At 41.7% G+C, this 25,883-nt stretch overlaps 1 protein-coding gene and 1 pseudogene across 1 annotated transcript in view; one reads left to right on the top strand and one right to left on the bottom strand.

The window, feature by feature from the left end:
* Positions 1 to 25,883, top strand: part of LOC126266760 (peptidoglycan recognition protein-like) — an 81,616-nt gene that overhangs the window by 28,257 nt on the left and 27,476 nt on the right. The window contains exon 2 of the mRNA XM_049971280.1: positions 15,437 to 15,550. Coding sequence (XP_049827237.1) covers positions 15,437 to 15,550 — 114 coding nt within the window. The remainder of the gene's footprint in view (positions 1 to 15,436; positions 15,551 to 25,883) is intronic.
* Positions 120 to 237, bottom strand: LOC126268297 (5S ribosomal RNA; annotated as a pseudogene).

Genomic DNA, 25,883 nt, shown 5'->3' with positions numbered 1-25,883 from the left:
GCGTGTGGTCAGCATACCGCTCTCCCCGTCGTTACGATGGTTTTCTTTGACCGGAGTCGCTACTCTTCGGTCGAGTAGCTCCTAAATCGGCATCACGAGGATGAGTGCACCTCGAAAAATGGTAACAGCGCATGACGGCCCGGATGGTCACCCAGCCAAGTGCCGGCCACGCCCGACAGCGCTTAACTTCGGTGATCTGACGGGAACCGGTGTATCCACTGCGGCAAGGCTGTTGCCGGATATAACCTGAGTTTTGTCATACATACTTGACTGGGTAGAACATTCCTTTTATAAACCCTGATCTGTGGAGGTCCACACCAACCATATTTGAAACATACATTTTTGTATGAATCGTAAGTCTTTCGTAGCTCGCATGAGATTAATATGTTCCCTGATAGGCGAGTATCGAACGGTCCAAATGGACAGAGGAACGAGTCGAATACGAGTGGCTGACGACTGCTTAGCGTGCGTCTTTCACAGGAGGAGACGCCTCACTGCTTAGGAAGGGAACAAACGCGTGCCGCTACCAGAGAGTAGATGCGCAGTTCAGCAGCAGGGACCCGACCTTGGGGCCGGAATGTTGGCTCGAAGGCACAGTAAAAGATGACAGCTGGCGATAGCTGCCCTGAACAATGCTAGCTGTGGGAGACAGCGGGAATTGCGTAGTAAGACCATACGACGAAACTTGCCATAAAACGTTCTAACTTGTATAGATCCAGTTTCGTAATTTCAATAACTGTAGACACGTTTATAAGACATGCAGTTTCAGGTGGTCTACATTAATGCACAAGTCACTGTACAGAGCGAGAGTTTGTCGTGATTACCTAATTTTGTCACTCTTTTCATCCTGTCCATAAAGATTCGCTGCTCTGTCACAAGGAGCAGTATCACACTTTTCCAGACAGTACACATAATCACACTGGAAGAGCTGGGGTACAGTTTTTGTGAGCGCGGTGTCTCGCTCAGGAAGTGCTTGGTAGAGATGGACTACAGAGTAAACCATTTTCTTCAGAGATCAGATCAGAATCGCTCACTAACTGGAACGCATTAGTACTTTTTCATGACTCCCCATACTATTCACTTCCTAGAATAAATGAAACTGCCTTGACTTTTTAATCCAGGTCACTGTAACTGTTACTTTAACCTTGTTTTACCATGTTTCGAAAGAACGTGGACAGAGAGATAATAATTTTCCACTACGCCGCTTGCAGTTTTAAGATTTGCATAAAATTCATCGTCAGTAAAAAGTACAAAATTCGCAAAACAATTCTGAATACTTTTATTAGGTTTCGAAATTTAAAACTTGAACTAGTTGTTCCTACTTTTTCATAACTTTGTTGTAAAATAAAATACAGGAAGAAAGCTAGAAATAACTGAATTAATTACCTACCACCTGAAATTTTCTGCTGTTGTCATTTACAGTCAGTATCACAATATGGGTGTAAGAAGATGGAACTGGTCAAAATTAGGAGTTATGAACAAAAATAAAGCAATTTACTCAATGTGATTTGGTTTCTTTTTGCTGTGCATATTTGCCCTGCTTTGGAAAAGATACGCTCAGGGGCCACTGACGTAGCTGGGGTACATAATTTTGTTCGAAATTGGAAGCGTTGGGTACAACAATTTTCTGGATTCCGCCAATTGAAGGGATCAGTAGCTATAGGCGAATATGGATCATATCAGTATTCGTCTAGCTCAGAAATCACTATAAGCTTCCTTGCAGCTGATTGAATGTACCACTGAATTCCCACAGGTTAGGGCGGTAATTGGTCTTTTTTAAAATTTTTCATGGATTTAAACTAGTTTTCTTAAGGCAGATCGACACTTACGATCTGTTCTCTGTATTTACTTTTGTACTTTTTATTGCACAACAAGATTTAAAGAATATGCAAAGAGGTTGTGTGTCAGTTCTCTGCAGATCGCTTGCTCCAGTCCCTGCTACACAGAGCACCTTCTCTCGTGGTGAAGAGCGGAATCGGTGAACGTGCCGGCTCCATGGAAGACGTCTTTGCAAATATAGATTGGGAAAATGAGAGAAATTATTTTTTGTGTCAAAAATGGTCCATACGTCGCGAAGTTACAGATGTATTGTCCAGATTTTTCCCACTCATTACCAAAGTTGATACGGTGACTGCTGTTATCATAAGTGCATTGGGAGCAATGGTGGTCAGTTGACAAGGTGACTGCCATTACCCCAAATGCAATTTTATGGGGCAGTTATTGTCTTTTTCTAAGGATGGGGCAATGATTGTCAATTTATAGTGTGGCTGTCACTAGCACAAAGGCAGCTGGTTGGTGGGGGGGGGGGGGGGGTGATTGTCAATTGACATATTTATGAGGACTACCATTACCCCAAATACAATTCGGGTGATGATGTTCAGTTGACATAGGGTAACTATCGTTATCTCAATCATAATTGTGTCAATGATGGTCAGTTTGCAAGGTCCCTGCCATTATCCTGAATGCAGTTAGGTTAATGATAAACAGTATACAGCGTTTGGAAATGACGGTCTCTTTACATGGTGGGGCAGCGACAATCAGTTTACAGAGCTGCTGCATATCAGTATATAACATACTACCTAACTATATGTTCAATTAAAGGTGCATTGTATTTTTTTCAGGATATCTGTCTGTGTTTATCTTTCCCTCTGAGAACTATTAATTAGTTCACAATCACTTTAAATTTAAGCCTTTATGAGTGAAGTTGACGATACTTCTAAAACTACATACTGCCAAAGCTTGATTTTTATGTCTGGTGCCTCCCTTGATTCCTGTTTTGTGCACTATAGTGGTTGTGTGGTGGTCTCTGTTGTCGTGGGGACATGAGTATTTGAAGTGCTCTCCATGATTCCATACTGATGTCCAGTACATCTATATTTTTTGTATCAATGTATTTGTCAAGGTAAAAAATTGGAGATTGTTTTATAACGTTCTGGAAATTTCAGATTCTCTCCAACGCTAACCAATGTTTCGAAAGTTATAGAATACCCTCGAATGTTCTAGAACACACTCGGAAACGGCATTTTTTAATCCTATGAGTTGTGGAAGCTTTTACCAAAGCTTAACAAGCATCTGTTTAAATATACCTTGTTACACAAGGAGTCATCAGGAAAGTGCCAGCTTTGGAACTGAAAGAGAAGTCAGGAAAGAAGTTTCCATATAACCGAAAGTATTCCCCTCAGCTCTAGCGGACGTTGTTAGACGTTTAAACTCGGAAACAGTAACGGTACATGCTGCTGCAACACCCTTAAAACACGTATGTGCAGATGACGACATGGAACAGTTTGCCTCTAGTACAGTTAAATTTGCACACCGAATGCAAGAAGATAATAGATTAAGTCAAAAGGAACCCCAAAATCAGTTTTAATAGGAATAAACACAACGAAAGTAAAACAATGCGAAGTAACAACGAATTCACAGAACCATTAGGCGAGGTTTTTCATTTAGAACACCTGAAGACGTTTTCGATTTAGAATGACTGTAGACTGCTGAATGGACATAAACAGCCATAAGCTGAAAAATAAAAATGTTTAAAATAAATAGAATTTTCAAAAGTTAACTTGCAATGATCATGAATTAGGTTACAATGCGTCTGTGTTACGAGTTTCGAGTTACAGCAATGAACATTTAACTTTAATGTGACAACCATTCAGAATCCAACAGTAGGTTATTGATCATTGCAGATGTACACGATGGTAATTAGTAGGGGAATCAGGGGATGGATACAAACGGATCATGAAACCTTCCGAAATGGCAGGAGTTGTTTTGAATGTCCTTACGGTGCTAAGCAAAAGGTAATGGATGAATGATAAACAAAGGAATTTTTTGGTTACGTTCCAAGAGATAAAAAAGACCCTAGGCAGTGTCGTAATGGACGCTGCGTAGCTGACTCTGCGGAATGTGTAGGAGCAAAGAAGTCTGTAGTACATGCAAGTGGCTGAAGGCGGCTTTTATGTAACAGTTGATGCCAGGTCACTTCGAAAGACGATTATAATTTCTCATTACCGTCTGAGATGACAGCTGGCACCAGAAAACTTTTCCACAATACGGTTCAAATGGCTCTGAGCACTATGGGACTCAACTGCTCTGGTCATTAGTCCCCTAGAACTTAGAACTACTTAAATCTAACTAACCTAAGGACATTACACACATCCATGCCCGAGGTAGGATTCGAACCTGCGACCGTTTTCCCAAAAACATCATGTCTTAAAGAGGAAGAAGAAGAAAAAGAAAAAGAAGAAGAAAGGAAGAAGAGAAACATAGAATATTTTTTCAGAATAAATATAGCTTTTTTTTCTACCGACAGTTTCGCATTTCTTCACGACTGAATCAGGCAGTAAGAAATGATCTTCATTTCTATATTTCGTTGGTTTTGTAATGCATCGATTTTTATATAAATGTAAACAGTGGAATGTCGGTATGATCATAGCGAAAACATATGAGTAAAACGCAAAAAAATAATACAGATGGACAATACAATTATGCATATTATTATTAGCGATCGTTAGCTCCCGACCTATCGAACGTCAAAAACCAATAAATTAAAATATCTTAAGTGTTAACGTTGCTAGCGCCCTAGAATCTTTCTTTAACACTCTTAGAATGACACATTATTTTGTGTCAACGAAAGCCACGCAGTTCAGATGGGAATAATGAAAAGCTTTTTATCAATCAAGAATGCAGACAACATGCTGTTTTTCTTTCATACTAAAGAAAATGGTTGCTCGTTAATTATTCGTATTCAGTCGAACTTATTCGATTTTTGTTATTGGTAGTAAATCAAAACGCTATGTTAATTAGGCAGCGGTAAAAAGAAAGTTTCAGCTTTGACTGGGATAGAAGAATACATTACTGAATTACTTGCTTGACGAAATAATTTCTGTTATTAGCTTCCTCGTTGTCAGCTAAAGCACTTACTCTGAAATGTATGTCTCAACGCTCAGGTCGTAAATGAGTGAGAACAGCAGACTCTTACAGAACGATGACGGAAATGCAGACATTAAATGTGTGATGTCTATTTAAACATATTTCTATGGTCCTCTGTCTACCATGCAATATTCTATTACTTTTCTTCGTTAATAATTGGATATTGTTTCACCACGGAAGTTAACAACTTCGACTAAAAGATTCGAGTACAATTCGAGAATGTGTTAATGACTGGCCTCTTCGTTTCAAAACAATTTTGTGGTCAGTATCTGTTAAGGCTACTACAAGGGAATTATCTATTGAGCATGTTTGACAAATACATTTTCGTTTTTTTTATGCAGACCTGTCAATATCCAAAACATTCAGGCTGTTTAAAACAATAGCCAGACGCAAGTGTTGAAAACATATGAAGCCTCACAAGAACGACACCTGTCTTCATTTAGTATATTTTAAAATGAACTTCACGAACTCTTTGTATAAGCTAATTCCAGGTTCAGTCGAAGTGTAGTACCAATTCAGAACTCTTTTTGGTTTTTATGGAACATCCATTTTGCTTTAATGTGCATCACTTACAGAAATACTCCAAAGCTTATTCTGGGCTAGTATTCGCACTTGTGAGACACTTAAATGTCTTGGAAAAATGGAAGACATAAAGCACTGGCAAAGAGTGGTCACAGACTTGTTTAGTAGTAGGGCAGTGCAACAAATTCCGCTGAAAAATGTTCAAATGTGTGTGAAATCTTATGGGACTTAACTGCTAAGGTCACAGTCCCTAAGCGTAGACACTACTTAACCTAAATTATCCTAAGGACAAACACACGCACACCTATGCCCGAGGGAGGACTCGAACCTTCGCCGGGACCGGCCGCACAGTGCATGACTGCAGCGCCTTAGACAAAATGCCGCTGAACTTGTGTAACTAAGGTGAGCAGCGGCAGCTCGTACAAAATGTTATCAATGTGCTACGATAATTTTAGAATTAATATCTTAACTGGGTGAGGAATGAATTAAAATGAAGAAAAATTTGGCGACTGCAGTTGAGAGATGTGTAGAACCCTACCCGAGTAAGTGCAGTTGACCATTGAGTCATGTCACCGTTACGTATCCTGAAGATCAAAAATCCCTCCTACTCTATCCATAAATCTTTAGAGTGTGTTCTACATTTTCCTTTGGCCCAATACTGTAGGAAACTCAAACGGCGTCTACCTGCTTCTACTTACATAGTTTGCGTCAAATAGACGAACTTCATCCTAAGACCTCCCTTTGTTAGATTTAAATGCACTTTCAAAGAAAAATACTGACCTAGTGCTGTGAACAACAAAGCACTCGTAGTGCCGGAAGGTATGACGTCACAACAGAGAGTGTGCAGTCGAAAACAGACAGCTATGTTCCTTCTCTAAGCCGACTGCAGTGGGGCTGACAGTGGTTTCAGCACTCGACACTGGTTTCTAGTTATCACGGAGAGAGCGTTAGAAAATATGTTTTTGTGCATTTTATTTGCATACCAGTATGCACTCATAGAGAAATTGCGTACTTTTAATGCAATTTCCGGCTTGCATTGGAAGAGAAATGATGTAATTTAAGTGCGATGTTTACAATGTAGTGTAGCACATTGGTGCATGATAACCAGGCGTCACCGAATGTGAGCTACCTACCTTCTATTATGTCACTGACTTTTCTTATCTCTTGAAATCCAGCAAAGAACTTTCTTTGTCAATCTTCCTTTCTGTTCACCTGTTTGTAGTCAATAAAGATACTTACCGTTCACGTGATTACAATATTGCCAAATTGACTTTCTTTGGCGGGCATTTTCTACTGAAAATGTGCATGAAACGAAATTATGTTAGGCACATTTCTTTAAACGTTAGTAATGCAAGTGGTGTCCGAGTGTGCAAATACTGGTTCACGTGGTATAGTAAACCATGGAGTATTTACAGAGTCATATTTGTCACAGCAGAAGCTGCTATGTCACCATGCGTTCTGTCAGTACTCGTCACCGAAAGATAACTATGCAGTTTCAGTGGATGAAAACATAGCAGAATGTACACTGGATAAGAGCAACATGAAGACATTGGAACATTATTTTCGGTGTATCTGGATGGCTGCAGTCCAGTAATAAAATCCACAATGTACACTTTAACCTGCAACCTTGGAGCGTGCTATTCTATTTCGCTGTGTGCTAATTACTACACTAAACTCCTCACTATGCCCCATATTACCTCAGTTATGACTCCTGGAAAGCTGATGGGCATAATTGTTCTTCAGCGACTTGTGCTAATGTAGGAGAGAGTGTTGCACATTAGAATACTTTTCAGACATCCGTCTCTAGCAGTCCTGTAATAGAAGTTTAATATATTTTCCTATTCCGGTTTAAAATGATAGTATTCACTTTACGTGCAGTGCAGTATTTTTCGGAAATTACAAACATTACTCGAGAACAATAAGGTTTTCACAAATGTTAAAACCTGTTTCGAGGTACAGTATGATTATGTATTTAGGAACAAATATTCTGTTCTAATATAAAAGTGATTCAATCGAGAAAATCTTGGCAATACGATGTTTAATACTGTATGTGCTGCATTATTAATCTACTAACTACCAACAATCAGTAAATGAAATCAAGGTGAGAAGAAATATTATCAGAAACCAGATACTTACTAAAACCATTCTAAAACATAACCTTTTAACAATTGACACAAACTTGTAGTTTTGAGATAGGGAAGATTGTTAAGAGATTACAGAAACAAATTTCATTTGCGAATATCACGTGTTTCATGTTAAAAAGTCCTTCCGTTTCAAGTTGTAAGATTGTTACGACTGACGAAATATGGCTTAATTGTTCATGCGTTATGGAACTAGTTTCAAAAATATACAAAATTTTACTCGCCATAAAACTCTAAACAAAGGATTAACAATGTCCTCAAAAAAACTTTAATTATTTTATACAACACTTAAATATGTAGAATTCGTAATATTTATAAACGCTTTGCAAAAAACATACCCTTGTCGCACAACAAGAGAAACAGTATAAAATGCCGGAAACTGCTTATGGAGGTCTCTGGTTCGCGTTCCGTCATGTGAATCTAAAATCTGTAACTGTATTGTAATACCGACTATGAAACATGTGTTTCTAGGTACAACATCCTCCAGGTACAACACTCTCCACTACTCTTTATATTCGTTGACCTTCAGTTAAAGGTTGTACAGAAATGCAGTGTTTTACAGACAGGTGGCAGAACACGCTCATCTCCGTATTTTAAGACCATTTTTATTTCGCTTGATTGTATGCCCACGCCGCAAATGTTACAGTCTTTGTCCAGCTCCCCAACTAATTGCGTTGTGCCTCGACTTTTAATCTCCCCACATGTCATTCACGCTTGAAATAGCAAGGTAATTTAATTTACGATGTTAAAATGTACTTCTAATGTGCACCTCGTTAGCTTCCAAGATGTTGCTACCTTTAGATACCAGGTGGCTATAATTAAAGTGCAGCTACTCGCAGAGGCCTAGTGTGCACTGTAATTACCGTATCGCAGAGAAATAGGTAAATATGCAATTGCGGTAACGAGAAACCGATTCACGCTGAAAAAAATTAGTTCCAATTTTGGCCACCTGGTGCAGATGTGGCGCCGTAAATGCAAGAAAGACGTGTTGGAATGTTTACATATGTACGGATTAGGAATGGGACGTGGGCAAACAAGCTCAAACGAGTGAGACAGGCGTAATGTAGATGTTATTATTAACACCACTTAGATAATTTGTTCAATATGAGCACCGGAAACGGCGTAGGTAAAACGATGAAATCAACACTTGCTATCTGCAAAAAATGGGTGTGAAATCTTATGGGACTTAACTGCGAAGATCATCAATTCCTAACCTTACACACTACTTAACCTAAATTATCCTAAAGACAAACACACGCTCCCATGCCCGAGGGAGGACTCGAGCCTTCGCCGGTACCAGCTGCACAGTCCATGACTGCAGCACCCAAGACCGCTCGGCTAATCCCGCGCGGCTGCTACTTGCAGTTCCAATGGAATATGAGCAACGTTCTCCTTCATACTGGGCTTCGGTCAGATGCAGACTAAACGTGCCCCTGGTAAACGTGTTCTTTTAGATATTCCCAGAGCCAAAAGTGACATGGATTCAGATCAGGACATATTGCTGGCCATTCATTTAGAAAAAAGCTGGAGAAAACAAGTACGTGGAAGGCTGTATTAAGCAGATCTTTCACTGGGCGAGTGACATGAAGTGTTTCCCCATCTCGCATGGAACCACTGATTTCCATACAGCTGCGCCCTTTTATAGCAAGAATCACATGCTGTACAAAGAGGCTTCGATAACGTCCAGACGTCGTGGTACACAGGTCAGGCTCTGTGGCTGTATTCTCTTCGAAGAAGAACGAATCGAGAATAAAGGTGTTTGTGAATCCAGTCCACGAAGTCACATACGGCGAGTGCAATGGCTCTTCGTGACCAGCAGTAGCAGTACCCCAAACTCGGCAGTTCTGTACATTCACTGCCTAAAATGCGACTTGTCGCTACAAATAACATAGACTGGCATATCATCAACTTCGATCTGAGCCAGAAATCGAAGAGCAAAATTAGAACGTTGCTGCGGATCTTGAGAATTCACTTTGCTGAACCGTATGGATGTTGTGTGGGTACCAGTGTAAATATAGAATGAAAGTCTTTTGCACTCTTGACCATGGGGTGAGTAACTCTCGCGACACTGCACCAGCGCTAGTGCTATCTGGGGCACGTGATGCATGGTCAGTAACAGCAACAGCAGAATCGTGAATAAATTCCACCCGGATAGGACGCCTTCCCCTTCCGGGTGCACACTAAGCTCACCCATGTTTTCGAATTTCATTACCACCTTCTTTAAACCTTTTAATGAAATTTAGCCTCTCCTCAGACCTTTCACTCGGCGATAATCTCTTAATCCAGCACTGTAATTACTGCCGTTGACATAAAACAGTTTCATTAATAGAGCGGGGCCCGTTTTCTCGATAGCCATACTGTTCACTCACGTCATGGCTTGTCAAGTGACAGCGTGGATGACATACCATCATAGAAACAGTGGACAGCGCCAGATACAGGGTGGCGTACGAAATGTGTTACCATTTTGTTTTTGAATATAAACTTTATTGTCAATACAATCTGAAAGGAACATATACTTCAATGAAGACACGTCCATGGAGATTTGTTCTAACTCAGAACCTGCTCAATATGTCCAACATTTCGTTTCCTAACTTCCTTCAAACGAACACTGAAGTTAGCGATTACCCAACGGCACATGTTTTCCGTAATTTCACTGCAAGCTTGCAGAATAAGTCTTCTGAGCTCCATTAAATCACGTGGACGTTTCGGGAAATTTTTTTGCTTTAGGAACCCCCAAAGAAAAAAGTCACATGGATTGAGGTCTGGACTATTGGGGGGCCAATTTTGTCCGTCACTGAAGCGACCTGGAAACCTGCTTGTGTTCTTCAGTGAGTTTCTATGCACAGGTCATCTTGTATGTCTACATCTACATCTACATTTATACTCCGCAAGCCACCCAACGGTGTGTGGCGGAGGGCACTTTACGAGCCACTGTCATTACCTCCCTTTTCTGTTCCAGTCGCGTATGGTTCGCGGGAAGAACGACTGTCTGAAAGCCTCCGTGAGCGCTCAAATCTCTCTAATTTTACATTCGTGATCTCCTCGGGAGGTATAAGTCGGGGGAAGCAATATATTCGATACCTCATCCAGAAACGCACCCTCTCGAAACCTGGTGAGCAAGCTACACCGCGATGCAGAGCGCCTATCTTGCAGAGTCTGCCACTTGAGTTTGCTAAACATCTCCATAACGCTATCACGGTTACCAAATAACCCTGTGACGAAACGCGCCGCTCTTCTTTGGATCTTCTCTATCTCCTCCGTCAACACGATTTGGTACGGATCCCACACTGACGAACAATAATCGATTATTGGTCGAACAAGTGTTTTGTAAGCCACCTCCTTTGTTGATGGACTACATTTTCTAAGGACTCTCCCAATGAATCTCAATCTGGCACCCGCCTTACCAACAATTAATTGTATATGATCATTCCACTTCAAATAGTTCCGCACGCATACTGCCAGCTATTTTACAGAAGTAACTGCTACCAGTGTTTGTTCCGCTATCATATAATCATACAATAAAGGATCCTTCTTTCTATGTATTCGCAATACATTACATTTGTCTGCGTTAAGGGTCAGTTGCCACGCCCTGCACCAAGTGCCTATCCGCTGCAGATCTTCCTGGATTTCGCTACAATTTTCTAATGCTGCAACTTCTCTGTATACTACAGCATCATCCGCAAAAAGCCGCATCGAACTTCCGACACTATCTACTAGGTCATTTATATATATTGTGAAAAGCAATGGTCGCATAACACTCCCCTGTGGCACGCCAGAGGTCACATTAACGTCTGTAGACGTCTCTCCATTGATATCAACATGCTGCGTTCTGTTTGCTAAAAACTCTTCAATCCAGACACACAGCTGGTCTGATATTCCGTAGGATCTTACTTTGTTTATCAGGCGACAGTGCGGAACTGTATCGAACGCCTTCCGGAAGTCAAAGAAAATGGCATCAACCTGGGAGCCTGCACCTAATATTTAACGGGTCTCATGAACAAATAATGCGAATTGGATCTCACACGATCGCTGTTTCCGGAATCCATGTTGATTCCTACAGAGTAGATTCTGGGTTTCCAAAAACATGATACGCGAGCAAAAAACATGTTCTAAAATACTACAACAGATCGACGTCAGAGATATAGGTCTATAGTTTTGCGCATTTGCTCGACGACCCTTCTTTGGGACTACCTGTGCTCTTTTCCAATCACGGCTGTTAGAAGGGGGGCAAGTTCTTTCGCGTACTCTGTGTAGAATCGAAGTGGTATCCCGTCAGGTCCAGTGGACTTTCCTCTGTTGAGTGATTCCAGTTGCCTTTCTACTCCTTGGACACTTATATCGATGTCAGCCATTTTTTCGTTTGTGCGAGGATTTAGAGAAGGAACTGCAGTGCGGTCTTCCTCTGTGAAACAGCTTTGGAAAAAGGTGTTTAGTATTTCAGCTTTACGCGTGTCATCCTCTGTTTCAATGCCATCATCATCCCGGAGTGTCTGGATATGCTGTTTCGAGCCACTTACTGATTTAACGTAAGACCAGAACTTCCTAGGATTTTCTGTCAAGTCGGCACATAGAATTTTACTTTCGAATTCACTGAACGCTTCACGCATAGCCCTCCTTACGCTAACTTTGACATCGTTTAGCTTCTGTTTGTCTGAGAGGTTTTGGCTGCGTTTAACCTTGCAGTGAAGCTCTCTTTGCTTTCGCAGTAGTTTCCTAACTTTATTGTTGAACCACGGTGGGTTTTCCCCGTCCCTCACAGTTTTACTCGGCACGTACCTGTCTAAAACGCATTTTACGATTGCCTTAAACTTTTTCCATAAACACTCAACATTGTCAGTGTCCGAACAGAAATTTTCGTTTTGATCTGTTAGGTAGTCTGAAATCTGTCTTCTATTACTCTTGCTAAACAGATAAACCTTCCTCCCTTTTCTTATATTCCTATTGACTTCCATACTCAGGGATGCTGCAACGGCCTTACGATCACTGATTCCCTGTTCTGCACTTACAGAGTCGAAAAGTTCGGATTTGTTTGTTATCAGCAGGTCAAAAGTGTTATCTCCACGAGTCGGTTCTCTGTTTAATTGCTCGAGGTAATTTTCGGATAGTACACTCAGTATAATGTCACTCGAGGCTCTGTCCCTACCACCAGTCCTAAACATCTGAGTGTCCCAGTCTATATCTGGTGAATTGAAATCTCCACATAAGACTATAACATGCTGAGAAAATTTATGTGAAATGTGTTCCAAATTTTCTCTCAGTTGTTCTGCCACTAATGCTGCTGAGTCGGGATGTCGGTAAAAGGAGCCAATTATTAACCTAGCTCGGTTGTTGAGTGTAACCTCCACCCATAAGAATTCACAGGAACTATCCACTTCTACTTCACTACAGGATAAACTACTACTAACAGTGACAAACACGCCACCACCGGTTGCATGCAATCTATCCTTTCTAAACACCGTCTGTGCCTTTGTAAAAATTTCGGCAGAATTTATATCTGGCTTCAGCCAGCGTTCTGTACCTATAACGATTTCAGCTTCGATGCTTTCTATCAGTGCTTGAAGTTCCGGTACTTTACCAATGCAGCTTCGACAGTTTACAATTACAATACCGATTGCTGCTTGGTCCCCGCATGTCCTGACTTTGCCTCGCACCCTTTGAGGCTGTAGCCCTTTCTGTACTTGCCCGAGGCCATCTAACCTAAAAAACCGCCTAGTCCACGCCACACAACCCCTGCTACCCGTGTAGCCGCTTGCTGCGTGTAGTGGACTCCTGACCTATTCAGCGGAACCCGAAACCCCACCACCCTATGGCGCAAGTCGAGGAATCCGCAGCCCACACGGTCGCAGAACCGTCTCAGTCTCTGATTCAGACCCTCCACTCGGCTCTGTACCAAAGGTCCGCAGTCAGTCCTGTCGACGATGCTGCAGATGGTGAGCTCTGCTTTCATCCCGCTAGCGAGACTGACAGTCTTCACCAAATCAGATAGCCGCCGGAAGCCAGAGAAGATTTCCTCCGATCCATAGCGACACACATCATTGGTGCCGACATGAGCGACCACCTGCAGATGGGTGCACCCTGTACATATGGAGGTCACTTTTAAGAATGCGGTGAACGGAGCATCTGGATATTCCCAGTTGCACTGCTGCCTTTCTACACGATTTCCCCGGACTTCTCAGTGCAGCAACTCGTACCGCTTCAATATTCTCCGGAGAACAAACAGGCTTAGGCTGAGGTCGCTTCGATTCCAATACTGTTCCTTCCTGTACAAATGTATCGTAGAACCTGTGGATGGTCTTCTTGTAAGGGACCCATCGTGTTTTAAACTGTTGTCGACAACGCCTCTGTGTCACAACGAGGCTTTTCGTTTCATGAAAATGTAACACAATTGCCGATCGTTGCTGTGTAGTCAGTCTTCCATTGTCAGCCATTGCTGCTTACTAGTATCCTAGCGGCAGTATCGTGAATTACACGTCATTTCGTAACTCATTTGTTTTTCCAAGCTCTGCTGGTACTGCTGTAGAAATCCCAGCGGAATATCTAATGTGCGTCGTAAATTGTGAAAGAAACAATTGGTAACACATTTCGTGCGACACCCTGTATGTACCTCGTAACCAAAATACAAGGGTCAGTCCAAAAGAAATGCACACTATTTTTGTAAAAATACCATTATCATTCTCCATGTATGAAAGTTTTAAAGTGTGTAGATACATCCTTCCGGCTTGTTTTCAAACTTAGTTTGACCTGTTGCCGTTAGTGGCGCTGTCACAGCATGTCTTCAAGATGGATGCTACACTTGACGTTCGTCAGAAGCAACGTGCTGTCATACAATTCCTGTGCTGTGAAAACGAGACAGTGGGAAACATCCACAAGAGGTTGAAAAAGGTATATGGAGATGCTGCTGTCGATCGCAGTACAGTTAGTCGGTGGGCAAGCAGGTTACGTCATGAAAGCGGACACGGCAATATTGAGGATTCCCCCTGCAGCGGCAGGCCTCATACTGCACACACTCGAGACAATGTGCAGAGAGTTAACGAATTGGTGACTGCTGACAGATACATCACAGTGGACGAATTGTCACGCTACGTTGGGACAGGAGAAGGAAGTGTTTGCAGAATACTGAAAGTGTTGGCGTTAAAAAAGGTTTGTGCCAGGTGGGTTTTCAGGTTGTTGACAGTTGCTCACAAAGAAACAAGAAAAACGTTTGGAAGAGTACAAGAATGGTGGAGATGAATTTCTGGGAAGCATTGTGACAGGTGATGAAACATGGCTCCATCATTTTTCACCAGAGACGAATAGGCAATCAATGGAGTGGCTTCATCCAACAGGTTGGTCCAGAATTTCACCGTGCGCGTATAAAGGCGCTGGTTCCAAGATGGCATAAGGCATTTGAGAAGGATGGAAACTATGTGGAGAAATGAAAATATTGTTTCTAAAGGATGTATCTACACACTGTAAAACTTTCAAACATGTAGACTAAAACATGGATTTTAAAAAAATAATGACCCTTGTAAGAACTAATTTTTGCAGATTAAATTGGATCCGCAATAATGCATTAGCATATCTACCAAGTGTCGCTGCCATACGATGATTACAGCCCACTCTGGACCTCCATGGGTAGCTCCACTTTAATTATAACTACACGGTAGAGAGAGATACAGACAGGTTGTTGTAGTTGATGTCTTTTTACACGTAACCGATCTCGGTTTGCTCGCTATCTGAATTTCAAGTATTTTGTAGTTTTCCAGACCCCTCTCGTTCCTGTGCGCCGTGAGCTTCATTTACGCTGAGTAACGACTGTGTCCCCGGTGTACAGTGGCTGTCCTTTACCGTGCTGCTGTATGTTACAGGTGGGCAGGAGGGCGAGCCGGAGGTGCAGGTGGTTCGCCGCCTGGAGTGGTTGGCGCAGCCGCCCCTGCACACCCTGACTCCACTGCAGAGGCCGGTGAGCACCGTAATCATCAGTGAGTATCCCTCCCAGACGCTTTTCTCAAGATCACCCAGGGTAGCAAACCTTCACCTGCCTTTGTATGTGACACAGATTCCTTGCGTGTCCAAGACTCAAGGTCGCTACACTTAACACATTAGATATTATCAGCAACACTCTCAAGATTATTGTCTGACGTGTGCACAAGAATATCGTCGTCACATGATGTAAAGACATGTAGAATGACTTAACCAATGTTTCCAACAGCTGCATTCAATAAAAATTCACTCTAAATGTGGATAAATGCAACAAAAAAAAAGGCTCTGAGCACTATGGGACTTAACTTCTGAAGTCATCAGTCCCCTAGAACTTAGAAGTACTTAAACCTAACTAACCTAAGGATATCACACACATCCATGCCCAAGGCAGGATTCGAACCTGCGACCGCACCGGTCGCGCAGTTCCAGACTGTAGCGCCTAGAACCGCTCGGCCATCTCGGCTGGCATAAATGAAACATAATTATAAAAATGGCACGAACTTAATAGTGTTAAATTATGGCGGTGTTGATAAAAATCAATTACGTATAGAGAGCCGGCCGCGGTGGCCGTGCGGTTCTAGGCACTTCAGTCCGGAACCGCGTGACTGCTACGGTCGCAGGTTCGAATCCTACCTCGGGCATGGATGTGTGTGATGTCCTTAGGTTAGTTAGGTTTAAGTAGTTTTAAGTTCTAGGGGACTGATGACCTCAGATATTGAGTCCCATAGCGTTCAGAGCCATTTTGAACGTATAGAGAGTAACAACGGAAAGCTAGGCGAAATGTAGCCCAAGCATAAAATCAACCACCTTCCTGAGAGACAACTTACATTTCGTCCAGGCGAGATCATTATTGCAGAATCAACGAAAAAAAGCTCGTCCCCAAGACTGGCGAAGTTTTACAAAAGCTCGAAATTTAGCGTGAACCTCAATTCGAAAGGCTTTAATATTTTCCACGACGAAACTCAGTCTCTAAATCCGGCAGAAAAACCAAAAAAATTTCAGTCGTATGTGAAGAGATTTAAAGTAAATGGGTGCCAAGACGCAAACGATGCCTTCACTACTCAATAACGTTGGTGATGTTCAAAAAATGTTCAAATGGCTCTGAACATTATGGGACTTAAATGCTGAGATCATCAGTCCCCTAGAACTTAGAACTACTTAAATCTAAGTACCCTAAGGACATCACACACATCCATGCCCGAGGCAGGATTCGAATCTGCGATCGTAGCGGTCGCGCGGGTTGGTGATGTTTTTGGTGATAGTGTCACTAAAGCAACATTACTAAACGCGGTTTTGCGAAATCCCTTCACAAAAGAAGGCGAAGTAAATATTCAGGAATTCGAATCAAGAAGAACTGCCAACACGTGCAACTTAAAAGCAGATATTCTTGGCTACAGAAGTACCTTGGAACACTTAAGAAACGCAAGGCTTGCAGCCCATATTATATGCCAGTAGGGTTCCTTTCGGAGTATACTGATACATTAGCCCCATACTTAGCAATCATATAAAACAGCTCGCTCACAGAATGATCCGTACCGAGAGAATGGATGTTGCACAAGTCACTCCAATACCCAAGAAAGGAAATGGGGGTCGTCCCCTGAATTACAGACCCATATCACTAACATCGATTTGCAGTAGGGTTTTGTAACATGTACTGTGCTCGAACGTTATGAATCACCTCCAAGAAAAAGATTTTTTTGACAAACAGCCAACATGGATTCCGAAAATGTCGACCAGCCGCTGTGGCCGAGCTTCTAGGCGCTTCATACCGGAACCGCGCTGCTGCTACGGTCGCAGGTTCGAATCCTGCCTCAGGCATGGATTTGTGTGATGCCCTTTGTTTATTTAGCTTTACGTAGTTCTAAGTCTAGGGGGCTGATGACCTCAGATGTAAAGTCCCATAGTGCTCAGAGCCATTTGAATCATTCTGAACCGAAAATGTCGCAGCGCTATTGTCTCTATCGCATATCTTACATATGGGTCGTAAGAATTAGATAAGAGATAAGCAATACCTACGCGCGTGAAAACGTACTCAGTCATTTAGTGCTTGTCCTGTGCGCGAGTGCAGCAGTGTGTATAATGGTTACTGTGGGTAGTATATGTCTACCTTGTCTATCCAGAGTGTTGCAAAACTGGATTAATAAAAAGCACAGAAAAGTAAAGATGGTGGTCTTAGCGTGACAGACGTTCCACTGTCTCCACATATTTGAGGACAGGGCGCAGCCAGGAACTCGCGCGTTGCATTGACTTGAATGTCGGTTATGTCATCTAAGCATTGACCGTTCATGGGAATTTCTGCACATTGTCGTTTTGCGGTAGGATCCTATTGATAGCGCCAAATATCGTCAGCCGTGATAATTTCCTCCAGAAAAGAACTGCTCGCGTGTTGGATTTCAATCAAGTCGTGGCAGGAGTCCACGAATCGTCGTTTTTGCGCGGGAGTCGATGTCTGCGAGACAAACTCTGCACACACTTTTCTCTTCTTGAGGACACTGTAGAGAATGTCTCGAGCACTTGATTTAGAGATATTGCTCCATTCGATTCGTGATACAGCAATGTTGCATACTGTATCCACACGACCACTACTTAACGCTGCCTGCTCTCAAAGGACTTGTCGAATGCACACCTGTTGTTTACAGTAGCTACAAGGGGCACCCAATTAAGTAATGCAACACGTTTTTGTGTCTCGGCCAATTTCGGTCGAAAAAAAATTGAATTTGATTTGGGGCATCGTGGAAGATTTCCGCCTTAGCCGACATGGTTACATTAAGTTTCGATAGGTGGCGACGATATAAAGAGCCTTGAAAATGGCATCTGTAATGGCAGTGCATTCCAAGCAGAAAACTGTCATTGAGTTTCTTTTGGCGGTAAACCAGAATGTCGTAAATGTTCATAGGTGCTTGCAGAATATGGCGGAGACCTGGCAGTAAACAAAAGCACGGTGAGTCGTTGGGTGAGGCGACAAGGTCGCACTTACCTGTCCGATCGTTTGTGTGCCGGTCGGATGGACACGAGTATAACTCCTACAGTGCTGGGTCCGCAGCTCGTGGTGTAGTGGCTAGCGTTGCTGCTTCCGGACCACAGAGTCCTGGGCTCGATACCCGGCCGTGTTGGGGATTTTCTCTGCCTGGGGACTGGGTGTTTGTGTTTCCCTCATCATTTCATCTTAATCATCATAATCATATTCATCATTCGTGACAGTGGCTGAATTGGATTGTGTGAAAAAAGACACTTTCATTGGAGGTGATTGTCGGATCACAAACAAACACGTGGCTACAGAAGTTTATGTCTCTGTTGGTAGTGTAGACACACTGGTCCATCGGTTGGGGTACTCAAGGGCGTGTGCCGGCAGAGTTCCTTGCCGCCTAACAAAATATCATAAAAAGCAACGAAGGACTTTCTGTGCGCAATTGCTCGTGCGTTAGAGGCTGATCGTGACAATTTGTTGTTGAGAATCAGCGCAGGCGGCGATGAGACGTGGGTCCACCGTATCAAACCCGAAACGAAACGGCAATCCATGGAGTGCCGCCACACCCTCTCTCGTACGAAAAAAAAAAAAAAATCACAGCCGCACCCTCTGTGGTATCGATGGTTGCGATGCATAGTAGGTTAGCACTACGGGAAAGGAAGATCTTCGCCGTCCACAGCGCCCTCTAGCCGACGCTGTGCAGCTCTACGAGCTGGTGGGCCACCTGCCTGTTACTGGTACTGGTGTCACGATCACACATCTTTTATCTGCACCTTCAGGTCTGTTCACTTCCTTTGAAAAGCATTTCCAGCTGTAGTGTCGTTTGACCCTTTTTGCTCCTTATCCTCTGGAGACCGTTTCCAGAAGTTTGTCCCAGAGCTTAGAACTAAAATTTTAAGTGCCAGAATGCTCCACCCCAACTGTATAACTACCCATCTTACGCTCCAACCATAAAAATCACTTGTATAAAACTTAAAGTGAGAAATCGTTTTTTACAAAGCACTATTCTGAAATTTATATTTTTAAAAGGAAATTTCTTGTAATCAAACAAGAAAACTACGAGACGTAATAGAAATAAAAGGTGCTGACCTGTAACCATGTAGCAGTGTACTTTGTTCTCTAATTCTGCTCGATACTTAACGGCACGAGTCGGTATCTTCGTGACTATGACGTCATGTCTTCAATTTCTAGCAGCTGCAACGTTTAAACTGTGGCACTGTAGCTGCTCGGTGTACGTGTGTCCAGTACTAACTAATAAACTATTTAGTAATGAATAACAATGAAAATACTCCTGGCCCATCGGAGTCACATAAAATTCTGACTTCGCGAAGAGTTAAGTAAAACGAAACATAATGTGACATGAGATACGGAATTAGATGTTTAGTAAATTCTTTAGTGTAAATGTCATTTTTGTTCTACTCATTGAATTGTATTACAGTTCGATTGACTTAAGTTCATATTCATTACAGCAAGAATGCAACACGTTTGAACACGAAACGGCGCCCTCCTACTAGACTGCTGATGTTGTTCGCAGTCCTAAACCAAAGACGACATCTAGCGATAACAACTTAGGAACGAAACTCAGTTTATCTTGTGTATAACACAAACACAGCCCAAGTAGTCAATACTTGACTGAGAAATGGATAATAACAGGAGGCTTTTCATTTGGACCAAAGCCACTATATATTTATCGAAATAAGACATTTTCCTACATATTTTTTTTTAATTTGAAATAATCACTTTACTTCATTCTTAGCGATTAACTATCATCCGTCAGTAAAAATCTTAGCGTAAGCGTGAGGCGATGTTTAGCAGAAATAGTATTTCTTAGGTAGGTATCTGATTTACAAAAATGAGAGGATGCTTGTTTCGTCCATTCTCAAATTTTTTCGTAGTCTTTTACGTCCTCGCACTGTAGCCCAAGAACCAAATTCTGCTGAACACTTCGAGATTATCTTTTCTTTATTCACAATTTCACCCACAATCGCTTCAATTTCTCTTTATTTCCAAACAAAGTAATCGCTGTTACCTTTACAGTAGACGCTTCTTCGCATTACCGAACAACTATTGTGAAAAATTTTACCAAAATGTAATGACGTTAGTGAGGTACTTTTCTCAAGGAAGTGTTATAGCATCTTTGGTGAAGGTCTTTTCAAATTTCTTACAGTCCTGTCACGCGGAAACGCTTCGCAAAGCTGTCGGTGTTTGCCAGAGCTTTGAGCATGAAATCACGTCAGCAACTTCGCGGTTCATATTTCGTACGAGCAGAAGATATGTGGCTAGCGCAGTGGAATTGGGAGAACGTAATGCAGAAATCGCTTCCACAGGCCTGCCTAGAACAACTTTACAGTGAATTCTTTCCGAAGCTACGGATGCTTCAAACATGTGCTGTGCCGTTCAACGGATTTCACTCGTTGTTCTTCAGTTAGAGAACCACAACTAATGGAAATGTACTTATTAAAAAATTACTTTCCGATGACCACTATGTGACAGTGGGCTACGATAAAAACTGTAGGAAGAGTCATGCATCTGTCAAAGTGTTTTTCCGTACAGGGTGTTTGACTGTTTCGTATCTAAATGAAAGGCGCGGGGTAAAGGACAATAAAAGGTGCAAATAGTCCCAACCGGCGGAAAAAATGAGAAGAGACGAATATGTTCCTATTTGTTAAAAGACTGAAAACTGGAGTGCCAGCTGTCTCATTCTACATCTACATCTATATTCCGCAAGCCACCTAGTGGTGTATGGCGGAGGGCATCTTCAGTACCTCTATTGGTTCTCCCTTCTATTCCAGTCTCTTATTGTTCGGGGAAAGAAAGATTGTCGGTATAGCTCTGTGTGGGCTCTAGCATCTCTGATTTTATCCGCCATGGTCTCTTCGCGAGATATACGTAGGAGCGAGCAATATACTGCTTGACTCTTCGGTGAAGGTATGTTCTCGAAACTTCAACAAAACCCGTCCCGAGCTACTGAGAGTCTCTCTTGTAGAGTCTTCCACTGGAGTTTATCTATCGTCTCCGTAACGCTTTCGCGATTACTAAATGATCCTGTAACGAAGCGCGCTGCTCTCCGTTGGATCTTCTCTATCTCTTCTATCAACCCTATCTTTTACGGATCCCACACTGCTGAGCAGTATTCAAATAGGGGCGAACAAGCGTACTGTAACCTACTTCCTTTGTTTTCGGATTGCATTTCCTTAGGATTCTTCCAATGAATCTCAGTCTGGCATCTGCTTTACCGACGATCAACTTTATATGATCATTCCATTTTAAATCACTCCTAATGCCTGTTGTTGTTGTGGTCTTCAGTCCTGAGACTGGTTTGATGCAGCTCTCCATGCTACTCTATCCTGTGCAAGCTTCTTCATCTCCCAGAACTTACTGCAACCTACATCCTTCTGAATCTGCTTAGTGTATTCATCTCTTGGTCTCCCTCTACGATTTTTACCCTCCACGCTGCCCTCCAATGCTAAATTTGTGATCCCTTGATGCCTCAAAACAAGTCCTACCAACCGGTCCCTTCTTTTTGTCAAGTTGTGCCACAAACTCCTCTTCTCCCCAATTCTATTCAATACCTCCTCATTATTTATGTGATCTACCCATCTAATCTTCAGCATTCTTCTGTAGCACCACATTTCGAAAGCTTCTATTCTCTTCTTGTCCAAACTATTTATCGTCCATGTTTCACTTCCATACATGGCTACACTCCATACAAATACTTTCAGAAACGACTTCCTGATTCCCAGATAATTTATGGAATTAACTGCTTCCAGTTGCTGACCTGCTATATTGTAGCTAAATGATAAGGGATATTTCTTTCTATGTATTCGCAGCACATTACATTTGTGTACATTGAGATTCAATTGACATTCCCTGCACCATGCGTCAATCGCTGCAGATCCTTCTGCATTTCAGTACAATTTTCCATTGTTACAACTTCTCGATATACTACAGCATCATCCGCAAAAGCCTCGGTGAACTTCCGATGTTATCCACAAGGTCATTTATATATATTGTGAATAGCAACGGTCCTAAGACACTCCACTGCGGCACACCTAAAATCACTCTTAGTTCGGAAGACTTCTCTCGATTGAGAATGACATGCTGCGTTCTGTTATCTAGGAACTCTTCAATCCAATCACACAATTGGTCTGATAGTCCATATGCTCTTACCTTTTTCATTAAACGATGGGATTCTATGTTTCTCAGCACCTTTAAAACTTTTCCCAAAAATTTTGGCGTACGAAACAGTACTACTCTTTTTAAGATGCACCACACCTCTAATTCCACAAACTCCCCTAACTGTAATTCACTCTTTCAATACCACAGCCACTGTCTTCCAGTATTTATCACTTTTCCGTCTCTTTCCCACAGCCATTGTCTGCTTCTCTCTCAGCATAAAAATGCGTGCCAAAATTTATGGGAAAATTTTGGAAGGTGCCAAGTAAGATAGAATGAGAAAGGTGGTATCTCCCACTTTAGTCAGAGTCTTTTAATAAACAGGACCATATTCGCCTTTTTGTGCTCCTATAGGAGAATTTTTCCGCTGGTTCCCTATCTTATCCCCGCTGCTGCTGAGCATGTCACTCACATGAAAAGAACTTTATGAATCAGACAAACTTTTATGGTTTACGCATGTGAAAGTGAAATACGCTAAAGTATATAATTTTACAACTCGGATCCGATTTTATGGGCACAAAAACTTTGCATGTGCTTCAGTACTACAACAACTTGGGATTCCTAGAACACATCTGATGGTAACGGAAGCACTGTGCAACACAGTTCTCTGTGCTACGTCACTTAATAAACTACGTTTTTGCCTCACATCACGCGTACAAACAGGGTAACTTTGAACCTCTGTGTCTGGAAACAGATAAATATATCAAGAAAATTTTCAAGGTTGTTGTAGATCGGGATCTTAGGAATACATCGTAAAAATTTCAGCTATTTGCTGTGCATAGCCGTATTGGAATCCGCCGTCTCAAAATCAATATGAGAAAATCCGCAGTCTGAGTTCCTATCAACATCAATTAAATAATTCTGGTATAAAACAGCTGATTGTGACTGGTAGCAATGGAATTTACCGAATTGTAGTAGTAGCTTCGACGGAAACCATATCAGGGTTAAAGCTTCTGCTGAATCTGTATCAACATTTTATAGTACCAACCCATAATCGTATTGGCTGTTTTAGATGCAAATGGATTACTTTTATCAGTTGACGTTTGGAAGTATGATCACATCAGTGATGGGAGAGTGATTAAAGGATATTGTTTCAGTAAAATATTGTTTCAAGGCGCACTCTCTTGTCCAGAACCAATAGAGGATTGCCACAAGAGAATTAGACATAGATTGTTTTAGTTTTTTTAAAAAAATAAAGTGTTTACTGTGTAATTTTTTTAAAGGTGTGAAGAAACTTCGCTAATTAGATGCTAAATAGCTATGGGATCAAGTTTTGAAAAACTCCCACGTTTCTCTTATTGCTGAGAGGTTGCATTGTGCATCTTCCTATGCAACTTAGCAAATAGACAAATTTCAATTCAGTTATGACGGACTCTGATAACGAGTTTTTCTTAACATGCAAGTAAGGGTAAGACACATGAAATAATTACAAAAATTCGAAATGATGTAGTTTCTGAAGAATTCCTGGCGTGGTTGATCGATGGCTGGATAATGAGGACATGTCTAACATACTTCTTGTTGGTTTAAAGGTAAATATGTAATTTTTTAATTGTGTTGTAATGGTGCAAAACAAATTAAATGAATGACCAATAAGAATGAGGCATTGGTGGCTGCAAACATTATCATCTATTATAGGGTGTGACAAAGGATACTGTTACCACTTTCGTTTCGAGAACAAGTTGCAATAATGGCATCATTTCTGTTGCATCACATGAATGAAGCCACATTATCTCCTCGGACAGTTAGCTTATTGGAATTAGTGGTTTTACATCGATAAACTTGGAATATTAAGCAATCCACGTCCAGTAAGCGCTGCTCCAAAGTGGATAGCTAGATAGTCCGAGGAAGAATCTGAGTCATTAGTAAAAGATTAGTTTGCTTTATTATGTTTCCGGGGCATTTATAGATACAACTACAAAAAATAGGAATCAAGATGGAGCAATAAAATTCACAGAACTGCACATGTGTATGGAAATGCATGAAAGGCTTTACAACTTACCATCCTTCCAAGGTAATTTACGTATCTCACTTATAAAATAACCAGTCACTGCATCTATTTTCTTATTGCTGATTTATTTCTTCTTCTTTCACCGAAGATTGTGGCAGACTCAAACCTTCTTGCAGCAAATGTGTCTTGAAGTTGGTGACATCTATAACACAATGTGCTTTAGTTAACATTAATTACAAAATGACGTCTCATATTGATTGCTCGCTGGAACACACACATCGTTTGTTCGATTAAAGTTGTTACTGACTGACTTGTGAATGAAACTGTTAGTGCAGACAAAGAAAATCGATATATTCGATATATAGCTGAATCTGCCACTGGATCTGCAATTGTCTGGCTCTAATTTTAAAATGAAAAAACCCTTAATGCATTGTTTACTTAAAAATGGCTGCAGCTGATTATTTAAATCACATATGTAAGAGGAAGATGGTAAAGATATCTGCATAGCGCACAGCTATAGTCTTGAGTGTGGTGCGTCGCAGGTCATCGCTGTCAAACGTCAAAATACATAATCTATTTACTCTGGACTGCAAACGCTCTCTTTCCAGTGTTAAAAATAGTATAGTTTACAATTGGTATGCATTCATGTATAACCTAAAATACACCAAACCTAAACTGTCCAGGAACTATATTTGCACTTCAAACTTTTAAAAATATATGCGGTACTCTGTTAATTTCGAAATATCGAAATAACTACAAACAATATCGAAAAGAGAATTAGTTCATTACCAGCTTGCGAAAGGAGCAGTGATGCTTGTTGTTGTTCAAATGGAGTGCTCACACTTCCTTCTTAGACTGCGTTCAGACTAGAGCGGCCGCTAGCCCGCGGCTAGGGAAGTTCCGGCACGCGGCTGTCACTTACAGTAGGCTGCGATGTGGCCAACTCGCTGATACAATGCGGCTGTCAACTTCCAAGCGACCAATTTTGCGGTAGCGATGCGGTGCAACTACATAATTACGTACGTATTTTCAGATGTGCATGTAGTAGGTCTACAACTTCACTTACGCCGATTTTTCTTGAAGTTCTGGATTTTATTCTGAAAAACTTACAAAAAAATTACGATTGATAGTATTGCCCATCGCTGGCCACTACATTCTCCTATCTTTCGGATAGCATACGAATCCCGTGGCGGAAGAACTGGGCGTCTTTTGGGGGGATCCATGAATCGATTCAATTTTG

Source organism: Schistocerca gregaria, chromosome 4 (genome assembly GCF_023897955.1).
Source record: "Schistocerca gregaria isolate iqSchGreg1 chromosome 4, iqSchGreg1.2, whole genome shotgun sequence".
NCBI lineage: Eukaryota > Metazoa > Arthropoda > Insecta > Orthoptera > Acrididae > Schistocerca > Schistocerca gregaria.
This window is presented reverse-complemented; position numbering and strand designations above follow the sequence as displayed.